General features: G+C 56.1%; 1 protein-coding gene across 4 annotated transcripts; it reads left to right on the forward strand.

The window, feature by feature from the left end:
* Positions 1-5,206: 5,206 nt before the first annotated feature.
* On the forward strand, positions 5,207-12,498 carry LOC123568822 (uncharacterized). Of its 4 annotated transcripts, none has more exons than XM_065527788.1 (3): positions 5,207-11,027; positions 12,005-12,132; positions 12,245-12,498. In XM_065527788.1, exon 1 carries the CDS (start codon positions 5,278-5,280, stop codon positions 6,208-6,210), a length of 933 nt encoding a protein of 310 aa, XP_065383860.1. In that variant the 5' UTR covers positions 5,207-5,277; the 3' UTR covers positions 6,211-11,027; positions 12,005-12,132; positions 12,245-12,498. The 4 variants fall into 4 exon arrangements, with proteins under 4 accessions (XP_065383860.1, XP_065383861.1, XP_065383859.1 ...); XM_065527789.1 differs by having other exon boundaries at positions 5,207-10,783; XM_065527787.1 differs by having other exon boundaries at positions 5,207-9,306; positions 10,641-12,132.
* Positions 12,499-12,884: the final 386 nt, after the last annotated feature.

The following is a 12,884-nucleotide window of genomic DNA, read 5'->3' on the forward strand; positions in this document are numbered from 1 at the left end:
GAACTGTCCCTTGGTTATCCTGTGCCCACCCTATGCCCAGGCGCTCTGGGCTGTGCCCACCACAGAAGGCCTTTTGTAAGAAGATAATGGACCGTTCTGTAAAACCTTTCATTTCCTAGAGAGGGGCCCACCTGTGACCTCAGGAAGGGACATAGGAGTTGAGGGGACCTTCAGGCACGAGAGGGAGTATGTCCTGGGACCCCTGGTGGGGGCCTGGCTTTGGGGCAGAGGCTAAGGCCAAGGCCCTCCCCATTAGGCCTCTGGAGCCAGCACAGTTACTGTGTCCCCAGACAGATATGTCCAAGCCCCAAACCCCAGTATGTGGGAATGCGACCTTTGGAAACAGGCCCGTTGCAGATGTGATTAAGATGTAAGTAAAGATGAGGCCATGTTGGAGCAGGGGGAACCCTGATTCCCAGGTTCTGATATAAAAAGGGGACGTTTGGACATAGAGACAGATGAGCAGGGAAAGACACAGGGGAGGTGGAGGCAGGGGTTGGGGGATGCAGCCACAGGCCAAGGGACACCTGGAGCCCCGAAGCTGGAAGAGGCAGGGAGGATCCCCCTCAAGAGCTTGGCCCTGCCGACACCTTGACTTAGGACTTAGCGCTGGTGGCCTCCAGAACCATGAGAAAATCAATTGCCGTTGTTTTAAGATGCCCAGCTCAGGCTGCTGTCACGGCTGCCCAGGGTCCCTGTGCGAGGCCCAAGTCAAGCCTGGCACGACTTCTGGTGACTGCCAGCCCCAGGCAGGACCCACTCACGGACCTCAGCCCCCTCCTCCGGCCAGGCCTGCGGAGGCGCCCTGATGCTGTCAGCACCACGTGGGCCTCAGCCGTCCCTGCAGGGTAATGCAAATCCTCCCGCACTTCCTGCCTGCAGAGCACGAACCAGCCGCAGACCGCAGAGAGGCAGTATTTGAATACGGCCTCCCGCGCTGGTGGAGACGCTTGGCGGTTTTCAGTGTTGGAAGCTCGTGTCTGTGGCCAGGCCCTAGGTGGGGGCTGGAGGCTGGGACAAGGCTTGGCATTGCTGTTGCATCCCAGGGCTGCTGAAACAAAGGGCCACACCTCGGGGGCTCAAAACAACAAACGATGATCTCATAGTTCTAGAGGCCAGACATCCCAAATCCAGGCATCGGCGGGGCCGTGCTCCCTCTGGAAGCTCTCGGGTGGGTCCCTCCCACCCCTTCCAGGTTCCCAAGGCGCCAGGTGTCCCTGGCTGTGGCCGCGTGGCTCCAGCCTCCGCCTTGGTTGGCGTGCGGTCCGCCTCGCCTGTCTGTCTCCTCTGCCATCACTGAGTGCCCAGGCCTGCCCTACCCCAGTGTGCAAGGACTCCACTTCCAAATGAGGTCACATTCTAAGCTTCGCAGTGGACAGTATGCCACCATTAGTGTCGCCCTGTCTGGGAGGACACCACTTAACACAGAACAGGCAGTGAGGTGCAGCCCTGGGCGTGGGTCCTCACCCTGGGCGGGAGTCTCACCCTGGGCGGGAGCCTCACCCTGGGTGGGGGTCCTCAGGCTGGCCTTCATTCCCACCAGGCCCTGCCACACCTGGTCACCCACTGGGGTCAATCCTGGCTACATCTGGACATGTGCCCTGCGGCTGGGGATGCATGGCCAGACTTGTCCCCAGCACAGGGTGTAGGGGTTGGGGTTTGGCCATGACCCTCAGCCTGGGGCACGAGGCTGGGCTGGACAGCACTGTTATCCTTACTTTCCCAATGACTCTTAGGCCGTAGATGGGGGACTCCCTCTTCTCTTCCCTTCATCCCCGGTGGGGAAGCTAATGGGGGCCTGGGCCTTGGGAGGGGTCCTACGGGGCTCCCTGACCCTTGAATTCCTCTCCAGTGAACCTCAGTTTTGCCTCTTGGAAGTTCTGGGATAGGACACCCATGAGCACCCTTCAGCCTGGAGCTCAGCAGCGCCTCCCCGACTCTATGCAAGCCCCCCGGGGGGAAGAGCAGCAGCCATTAGAGGTGGAAGCAGCCACAACCCAAGCTCTGGCCCTTCCCAGGGCCCACAGCACCCCTTTCCTCCCGAGGACGGGGCAGAACTAGGCGCCCGGCAGCTGAGGTCAGGGAAGCCCAGCAGCAGCGTCGGGCAGCCTCACCTTCCCGGTGGCCGCAACCACCCCTTGCCCCACACCCAGGCTTGGCGCCCCCTACACCCACCGGCCAGCCCAGGGGCTGAGGAGGCATTTGGGCAGGTGCTGGGCACCAGGCAAATGGGCCCAGAGGGAGGCAATGCAAACAGCAGGGATTTGCATGAGCAGGTGCCCAGGTCTTCCGCACCCCTCCCTGTGCATCCCAGGGTGGGGCAGGGAGCCGGGGACAGCCAGGGGCCTTCGTGACCCCATCCCAGAACTCCCAAGAGGCAACACTGAGGCAGCGCCCCGGGCAGTGAAGGTGCTGGGGCTGTCAGGGCAGTGGGGCACCTGTAGCCACAGTCATCCCCGAGACAGCCAGAGCCAAACATGGCTTCCCCCGCCTCCCAGGACCAGTGCAGGACAGGACTGGATGGCCAGGTCCTGGGTTCCCAGCCCCGCTCATCCCCACCAGGCTGTGTGACTTCGGGCGGGTCCCTCAGCCTCCCTGGGCCTGTCTCATTTGTGAGATTTGGGGGAACGGCGGGTCACACGGGGAAGGTGTCAGAATGGTTCCTGCACGCAGCAGGCAGGAAGTCAGATGTGTGTCCGTGTCCTCCCTATGAGGATGCCACATCTCCCTGGGCTGCAGTGGAGGACATGGCTCAGGGAAGTGGTGGCGAGAGGACACAGTAGTGACCTGGTGACCCCAGACCCCTCCCACAGCTCCACTCCCCTCACCCTCGGCTTCTGAGCCACACCTGCCTTTGCAGGCTGCCGGCCAGACACTGTGCCTGAAGTCTCAGATCCAGAGCCCGTGGGGCTGGCCCTCCTGCCCAGACCATCTTCCAGCACTGGGCAGCCCTTCCAGAATGCCCCACCTCGCCCACAGTGGGGCCGGCCCTCCACAGCCCAGGGAAGCGGGGATCCTCCCTGCTAAAGATAAGGAAACTGAGGCAAGAGGCAGGGTGTGGCCAAAGCCGCACTGTCCTGGTCCCCACTCCTCTCGTGCCCACCTGCCCTTCCCGCCCGGGAGGAGGGGTTACAATCCTGCCCCTTCTCCCCACCTGGGCTGGCAGCGGTGTGAGGGTCCCTACCTGCCTGCCTTCTCCCCAGTACCCTGACACGCGGCTGCTGGCCAAGGCGCAGGTGGAGCCGTCTGCCTACCTTGCAGGGTGTGCCCGTGGGCCCAGCTCTCAAGCCTCTCCTCCTCCTCTTCCCCGCCCACAACTTCTGGCCGGGGCAGCCAATGCCGGCCCCAGGGAGCTGGCCGTGAACGAACACAGGGCACCACCTGACCTGCTCGGCACGGCCGAGCCCACAGGCCTGCTGTTGTCAAAGCCACCCAGACACCAAGCGCTGGCCTTCCTCAGGTGTGACTGGCACCAAGGCCCTGGGGGCATCTCTAATGTGACTGGGAGAGGAGACCCTGTGTGGACGTGGCTTCTAGGCCACTTAGATTGCTGCTGTTGCCTCCTTTGGTGCTGTCTGGCGGGGTGGCCCGGGACTGAATGCAGCTGAAATCCACCCTGAAATGTGATTGGACAGGGCTCTTCAACCTCGGTTTCCACTCTGAAATGTGATTGGACAGGGCTCTTCAACCTCAGTTTCCACAGTAAGTAGGAACAGGAGCTGCCTCAAGAGCACACGTGTCATCTGGGGTGCTGGGCCCAGCTGTCCCATGGAGGACAGGGAGCCAGAGGGACTGCCTCCTCCCTCCTGTGGCCCTGCGAGGCCACGGGGCATCGGCCCCCATGGTGTCTCATCTGTACTGGAAAGGCTGCCCAGCCATGGGCCAGCTGTGAGTGATGTCCAGTCACCGGTCAGCACTGGGGATGCTCTGTGAGGACTGTCTCTGCATCTGGAGTCAGGACAGGGTGCCAGTGGGACAGAGCGTCCAGTCACCGGTCAGCACCGGGGATGCTCTGTGAGGACTGTCCCTGCATCTGGAGTCAGGACAGGGTGCCAGTGGGACAGAGTGTGCCTCTGGAGTCCCACAGTCCTGGGATTGGATCCTGCATAGCTGTTGAGCTACTTAGCCACTCTGGGCCTCAGTACCTTGGAGTGTCAAACAGGGACTCTAGTAGCCTGGCTTCTGGGAGGCTGCAGGTAACACATGAGGAGAACAGAGCCTGGGGGATACATCTGTGTGCCCCTTCACAAAAGAGACTCCAAGGACCCCCTGTCCGGGGCCCCCTCAAACCATAAACTCCAGGAATGGTGGGGGACAGTATCTGGGACTTGCTGTCTGGGACCCTGGTGGCCTCGCTAGTCTGGCCTTTCAGCCACCAGAGGGCGCCAAAGGACCACAGGCAGAATCTGAGGCAGTGGTGGTAATTGGTGGAGGTGATGATGGTGGTGGTGATGATGGTGGCAGTAGTCAGGGTGGTGGTGGTGATGGTGGTGGTGGTGGTGATGATGATATTGATGGTCATGATGGTGGTGGTGACAATGATCATGGGGACCGTGCTGATGGTGGTGTTTGTGATGATGGTGGCAGTGGTTGTGATGGTGGTGGTGATTGTGGTTGTGGTGATGATGGTGGTGTTATTGATGAGTGTGGTGGTGATGGTGGTGGTGGGCATGAGGGTAGTGGGGGCGGTGATGGCCTTACTGTTGATGAGGGTGGCGATGATAGGGATGGCGATGGTGGTGGGAATGATGACAAAGATGATGATGATAGTGGTGCAAATGGCAATGGTGGTGGTAGTGACTGTGGTGTTGTTGTTGATGGTATTAGTGCTGATAAAGGTGGTGATGATGATGTTGATGATGGTGGGTGGTGAAGGTGGTGGTGATGGTGGTGAACATTTTGGCAGTGGTGATGGTGGTGGTGGTGGTGGTGGTTATAATAGTTGTGATGGTGGTGGAGGTGGTGATGATAGTGATGGTCATGATGGTGGTGGTGGTGGTGATAATGACTGTGGTGGTGGTCCTAATGGTGGTGTTTGTGACGCTGGTGGAGGGGTGGTGAGGATGGTGTGGTGATGATGGCCATGGAGGTGATTATGGTGATGGTGAAATGGTGGCAGTGGAGTTGATGGTGGTGGTGAACATGGTGGTGTGGTGGTGGTGAACATGGTGGTGTGGTGGTGGTGGTGGTGGTGATAATTATGGTGGTGGTGATGGTGGTGTGTGGGATGATGGTGGAGGTGGTAGTGGTGGTGGTGATGACAGTGTGGAAGTGACAATGGTGTTCATGTTGGTTGCAATGGTGGCAGTGGTTGTGGTGATAATGACAATGATTATGATGATGGTGGTGGTGATGGTGGACATAATGGTGATGGTGGTAGTTGTGATGGTGGTGGTTTTGGTGATGGTGGTGTTTGTGGTGATGGTGATGATGCTGCTGGTGGTGGTGATGCTGCTGCTGGTGGTGCTGATGATGCTGCTGGTGATGGTGATGGTGGTATTACTGATAAGTGTGGTGGTGATGATGGTGATGATTGTGGTGGTGGTGATGATGGTGATGACAATGATTATGGTAATGGTGGTGATGGTGGTGGTGGAGGTAAAGATGGTGGTTGTGATGATGGTGTTCATGGTGGTGGTAATGCTGGTAGTGGTGGTGATTATGATGGTGGTGATTGTGGTGGTGATGATGGTTGTGGTGGTGATGGTGGTGGTGATGGTGGAAATGATGGTGGTGTTTGATAGTGGTGGTGGTTGTGATGGTTGTGTTCATGTTGGTAATGGTGATAATGGCGGTGGTGATGATTGTGATGGTCGTGATAATGATGGCAGTGGTGACAATGGTGGTGGTAGTGACAATGGTGGTGATGGTGGTGATACTGGTGATGATGGTGGGGGCGGTGGTGGTTTTGGTGGTGGTGATGATCATAGTGGTGGTGATTCTGGTGATGGTGATGGTGGTGGTGATGGTGCTGGTGGTGGCAATTATAGTTGTGATGATGGTAGTGGTGGTGGTGGTAATGATGATGTGGTGATGGTCGTGATGGTGCTGATGATGGTGGTGATGATAATGGCACTGATGGTGATGACGGAAGCAGTGGTAATGATAATTACGGTGTTAATGGTGATGGTGGTGATGATTGTGGGGATGGTGATGAGGGTGGCAGAGGGGGTGATGATGATGTTGGTAATGATGGTAATGTTGGTGTGATGATGATGGTGGTGATCGTGCTGGTGGTGGTAATGGTGGTGGTAATGATAGCAGTGGTGGTTTTGGTGGTGGTGATAGTAGTGATGATCATGGTGGTGGTGGTGACGATGATGGTGATAATTCTGATGGTGGTGGTGATGGTGGTCCTGGTGGAGGCGATGGTGGTGGTGATGATGATTGTGGTTGGGATAATGGTGGTGATAGTGGTGGTTATTGTAGTGGTAATGTTGATCATGGTGGTGGTAGTGATGGTGGTCATGATGTTGGTGGTGTTGGTATTGGTGTTGTTGGTGATGGTGATGGTGGTGGTAAAAACCATGGTGATGATGATGATGGTAGTCATGGTGGTGGTGATAGTGGTGACAGTGGAGGTGATGGTGGTGGTGATAATGATTGTGGTGGTGACGATGATGGTGGTGGTGGTAGTGTTGGTACTGGTGGTGGTGGTGGTGATGGTGATGTTAGTGGTGGTGATGATGGTTGTGGTGGTGGTGATGATGGTGGAGGTGGCAGTAATGGTGGTGGTGGTACCTCGTAGTGGTGGTGATGGTGATGATGATTGTGGGGACGGTGATGGGGGTAGTGGTGGCTATGATAGTGTTGGTTTTTATGGTGGTAGTGATGATCATGGTGGTGGTGACTATAGTCACTGGTGATGCTGGTGGTTGTGGTCATGGTGATGATGATAGTGGTGATGGTTGTGTCAGTGCTGCTGCTGATGGTGGTGGTGGTGATGATGAGGGTGATGATGGCAATGAGTATGATGATGGTGGTGGTGATGACAATGGTTGTGGTGTGTTGATGGTGGTGTTTATTGTGGTGGTGATGATAGTGTTAATGATTGTGGTGGTGGTGATGATGTTGGTGGTGGTGTTGGTGATGGCGTTGATGCTGGTGATGGTGGTGATGGTGATGATGATGGTGATGATTGTACTGGTGTTGATGATGGTGTGGTATGATGGTGGTGCTGATGGTCATGATGGTGGTGGGGGTGATGATCCTGGTGGTGGCGATGGTGGTTTTGATAATGTGATAATGTTGGAGATGGTGGTAGTGTCAATGGTAGTGATTGTGGTGGTGACAATGGTGATCATGGTGATGGTGATATCAGTGTGGGTGATGTGGTGGGGGGGATGGTTAAAATGTTGGTGATGGTGGTGGTGGTGGCAGTGATAGTTAGGATGATGGTGATGATGATGATGGCATGGGTGCTTGATATGGTTTGGCTCTGTGTCCCAATCTCACCTCGAATTGTAATCACTATAATCCTCATGTGTCAAAGGCGGGACCAGGTGGAGGTAATTAGATCATGAGGGTGGTTTCCTCCATGCTGTTCTCATGATAGCAAGTGAGTTCTCATGAGATCTGATGGTTTTATAAGCATCTGGCATTTCCCCTCACTCCATCTTGCTTCCATGTAAAGAAGGTGCCTCTAAGTCTATGGGGTTGGGGGGCACAGTCCTTCCTCTATCCTGGTCCTTCCCTCTACCTCTGTCTCCTGGAAACCAAAAAAAACCTGCAGAAGTTCTTCCCCAGCCACCCCAATGTTCCTTCCTGCCTACAACCTTCCATGGCTCCCTATTACCCTGACAATAAAACCCAAAGAAGCTTTGGAACCTTGGCTTCTGGTGCTCTGCCAGGAGCACTCTTCCTTGGAACTCCTGCTGGCTCCCTCTTGCCACTCAGACACTGGCAGAACCTGAAGTGGGTGCTGGCTTGCACTCACTCCATCCTGCTGCCCTGTGAAGAAGGTGCCTTGCTTCCCCTTCATCTCCGTCATGATTGTAAGTTTCCAGAGGCCTCCCCAGCCATATTGAACTGAGTCAATTAAACCTCTTCCCTCTATAAATTACTGTCTCAGGCAGTTCCAATACAATGGTGATGTTGGTGATGGTAGTGATGGTGGTGGCGGGGGTGGATGGTTGTGGTAATTACGGTGGTAGTAGTGATGGTGGTGGTAGTAATGATGATAGTGGTGGTGGTGATGTTGGTGGCAGTGAGGAGGGTAGTGGCGGTGATGGCGATGGTGTTGATGGTAGTGGTTGTAGCTTTGGTGGTGGTGATGGAGGTGGTGGTGATGATGGTGGTCATGCTTATGGTAGTGATGACAGTGATGATGCTGGTTGTGGTCATAGTGGTTGTGGTAGCAGGCCATGTTATAATGCTAGCAGCTTTGCTCTGGGTAGGAAAGCTCCAGGTACTCCCAAAGTAGGCACCTACGGGCTGCTCTGTAAGTGTCCCTTTGTCCCCTAGCATCACTGAAACCCTCATCCTGAGAAGAGAAGCAGATATCAGGTTCTTCAGTAAATGCAGGTTGGTGTTGAGCTCAGAAACCCATAACTTGGCTCTGGGCAAATGGGACTCAGACCAGGGACCTCACAAGCCCTCAGGCCTGAGACCCTAAAATCCTGGTTCTGAAGGTGAGAGGCCTATCTTGAGGGCCCTGGGCAAGGCAGAGGGTCCACTAGACCCTGAAAGTCCAGCCTGAGCTCACATCCACTCCTCTAGCCTGGATCGTTGTCCTACAGCAGGTTCTGTTAGTGTCTGTGGTATGTGAAGAATGAAGAGGTTCTCCCAGACCCTGTAAGCCTATGGGGTTGGGAGGCACAGTCCTTCCTCTATCCTGGTCCTGCCCTCCACCTCCATCTCCTGGACACCCAAAGGACTGCAGAAGTTCTTCCCCAGCCACCCCTGGTTCAGTACCAAGTCATGTCCTTCCCTGCCTACAACATTCCATGGCTCCCTATTACCTTGACAATAAAACCCAAAGAAGCCTTGGAGCTTTGGCTTCTTGTGCCCTGCCAGGAGCACACTTCCTTGGAACTCCTGCTGGCTCCCTCTTGCCACTCAGATCTCAGCTGTCGTGTCCTTCCTCAGAGACCCCTCACCCTAGACCACATCAGCACAGGGTGCTTCCTTCGGTCTCTTCCCATGTGACCTGGTGTTAGTTTTCAGTATGCCTCACCCTCTGAAATGTCTTTCATTTACTTTTTTGCTTGTCTGTGTCCCCTACATGAGACTAAGGCCTGGGCATTCCCTGCCACCTCCCTGGGGCCCAGAATACACAGGAACAGATCACAGACATGTTCTAAAGTGGTAAGTCAACGAATGAATGAGTGAATCAATCTCTGAGTGTCCAGGTGTGTCTCTGTGTGAGCACTGCCATCAAGGCAGAGACGGAGGTGTCTAGGGAAGGCTGCATTTTTGCAAGGAGTAACTTCCTGGCCCACACTCGTGCCCTGGATGGAAGGGCAGACACTGGGCCGGGGCTCCACTGTCTGCCCGCTCTAGCCACGGGCACTGCTGCCGGGGAGGAGGTGCTCAGGCGCTCACCTGCGTCCATGCATGCTGTCATGAGCGACATCCTAGCTGCCGACCGCAGCCTCTGCCTGCCCTCTACAGCAGTTTGCCTTCAGCGGCCTCCGTCTACTTTGCTACAGTTGGCCCTGGGCAGGCTTTACGTTGGAACTTCCTTTGTGGGAGAGGCCACGCTGTAGGGCAGGGCTCCAACAGGGCCCAGCCCCTGCCCCCACGGGGCCTCTATCCCTGGGACAGCAGATCCCCTTTGGACCCCCAGCAACCTGCCCGGCTGACTGCAGAGGCTCAGCTCTCTCCTGCTAAGCCCTGCCATGCGAGGCTGGGCCTACAGGCTCAGAAGCTGACCCCAGTGTCCAGGAGAGCATGAGCCGTCGCTGACCGGGGTCCTCCTCCTTGAGAGGAGGAGCTGCAGGCAGCCTCCACCCCGGGCACATTCTTGGGTGCCATGTGGCATTTTATTTACAGAAAGACTTGCAACCCACTTCTTCGGCGTCTTAGAGGAGAGAAACCACCACCCAGAGTAGGGCCCGCTGGCCCTGGGTCCCCATGCCAGTGTGGTGGGTCCCCCCGACCCAGCACCTCCCTCTGAACCACACGTGGTCCAGCCCCCGGTGAGAGGGAGGCAGCTGGAGCCCCTCCGACAGGAAAGCTGATGGTGCGGGCATCAGGTCTGACCCCTCAGGGGGGCAGCCTGAAGCCATGCCATGGGGCAGCAGGGCCATGGACAAGCTCTGCCAGTGGTGCCTGTGTCCAAGGCCTCTGGGCAGATCCTGAGTGCCCAGCAGTGCACACCGGGAGTCTGGGGACCAGTAGAGCCACACGTCCGTCCCCACTCCTTTAAGCTCCCTGGCCTGGGCAGTGCCTGCAGCTGGCCACCGCTGTCTTGGCACCATCCTTGCAGCTTCACCTTATGCCTGTCCTTCTACTCTGGGAGGACAACCTTGCCCCCATCACAAGATATGAACAGAGGTAGAGGTTGTAGGGGCCAGCGAGGCCCAGTGACCTGCCCATATCAATGCTGCCACGAGGCAAGGCCCATGCCCTCTCCCCTGCTGTTCTGTCCTGGAGCTTCCGCAGCTGCAGGAAGACGTCCCCTACCCCGCTCCCTGCAGAGGATGCTTGGCGGTCAGACGGCGGATCTGCAAAGGAAGGTGTACCCTTCTCAGTGTGCACAAGGGCTGCCAGGCCAACTCCACCATCGAGAGCAGATGCCGGCTGGGGAGAGGCCGAGCGCCACCTGGGCCCAGTGGCTGGGGTAGGGGGCTCCATGCACCGTCCCTGAGGGCTTGTCCATCTGGCGTGTGTGCACCTGTGAGTGTGCTGTGTGTGGAGTGGGCACTGGGCCGGTGGTCAAGGCTGCAGTAGGACTTTCAGTGATTCCAGCTCCTGTCTGGAAATGGGGATCATGAGAATTCCCTCCACTGAAGGGTACGTGAGGCCTGAGCGTGTGCCTGGAATGTCGCGAGGACCAGCGGGGCTGGGGCCTGGACACGGCCTGGGTAAGTGCGAGAAGCAAGGACCAGTGTGTGCCTATGTGTGTCACTGTGGGCACACGGTGTGTGTGTGCACATGTATGTGTGGACACCGTGGGCATTTCTGTGTGGATGTTGTGTGTGTGTGTGTGTAGCTGTACTGTGTGTGCGGACACCATGTGTGCCTGTGCGTATGTCTGTGTTACACTGTATGTGAGTGTATGTAGACACTGTGGCTGTGTGTGTAGATGCAGTGTGTGAGTTCATGTGTGTGCAGGTGCACTGTGTGTGTCTGTGTGGACGCTGTGTGTGAGTGTATGTAGACACTGTGTGGCTGTGTGTGTGTGGAGGCTGTGTGTGTAGATGTACCATGTGTCTGTGTGGACGGTGTGTGTGTTTGTGTGTGTAGTGCACCATGTGTAGTGCACCATGTGTGTCTGTGTGGACACTGTGAGTGCATGTGTGTGCATGGACACCGTGTTTGGTTGTGTGTGTGTCTGTGTGGATACTGTGTGATTGCATGTGTGTGGCTGCAGTGTGTGTGTGTAGTTGCACTGTGTGTGTGGACACTGCGTGTGTGTCTGTGCAAATGCTGTGTGTGTGTGGATGTGTGTGGGTACACCATGTGTGTCTGTGTGGATGCTGTGTGAGAGTGCGTGTGTGTGTGTAGGTGCACTGTGTGCAGACACTGTGTGTGTGTGTGTGTCTGGCTGTGTGTGTCTGTGTGGACACTGTGTGAGTGCATGTGTGTATAGCTGCACTGTGTGAGTGTGTGTATGTATGCTGTGTGTCTGTGAGAATGCTGTCTATGAGTGTGTGTGAGTGTATGTGTAGGTACGCTGTGTCTGTGTGGATGCTGTGTGTGAAAGTGTGTGTGTGTGTAGGTACACTGTGTGTGTGGACACTGTGTGTGTCTATGTGGACAGTGTGCGAGTGCATGTGTGTGTAGCTGCACCATGTGTGTGTCTGTGTGGACACTGTGTGTGGGTGTCTGTGGTGTGCAGGTGCTGGGAGGCAGGCTCTGCAGGTGCAGCTGGAGCTCCAAAGTGTGAGCATTGGGCCAGGAGGACCACAGCCCGGCTGATCCAGGGGAGAGAAGTCGTTTCTGAGATTCTGGAAAGGACAGCCATTGGTAAGCACCCCACAGCCACTCATCCGTGAACTCAACCATCCGATCACCCATCAGTTCATGCAGTCATTGGATACAGATTTACTGTTATTCATTTATCCACTTGTTTTTGTAGAGATGGAGTCTCACTATGCTGCCCAGACTGGTCTCAAACACTTGGACTGGAGCAATACTCCCACCTCAGCCTCCCAAAGCACTGGATTACAGGCATGACCCACCACAGCTGGCCTGGGGAGAGATTTATTGAGCAACTTCTATGTGCCAGGCACTGTGTCAGAGGGAGACACAGACCATAAACAAGGGGATAAGTGAGGAAGAAGGAAAATCAATCAATGATTAAAATGGCTATGGAGAAAAATAAAGCAGGGGAGGCCCAGTGGCTGCGAGATTTTATTTTTAAACGGGCTGGTCGAGGAAGAATTAATGGAGAAGGTTCCATTTGTGCAAATAACTGGAGGAAGGGCGGCCCATCTACTGGCCTATCCACCCAACCACTCACCCACCCACTCATCTACACATCCACCAGCACACATGCACCTCCTCACCCATCACCACCCACCCAACCATCCAGCCTTGCACCGGCCTGCCCACCCGTCATTCACCCATGCACCCATTTATCCATCCCTCCGTCCGCCCATCTGTCCATTTGTCCATTCGTCCACCCACCCACCTGTCTGTCCATTCATCCATCTATCCGCCGTCTGTCCATCTGTCCATCCATCCATCCATCCACCCACCCATCTGTCTGTCCATTC

The sequence above is a fragment of the Macaca fascicularis genome, chromosome 14 (assembly GCF_037993035.2).
Source record: "Macaca fascicularis isolate 582-1 chromosome 14, T2T-MFA8v1.1".
Lineage (NCBI taxonomy): Eukaryota > Metazoa > Chordata > Mammalia > Primates > Cercopithecidae > Macaca > Macaca fascicularis.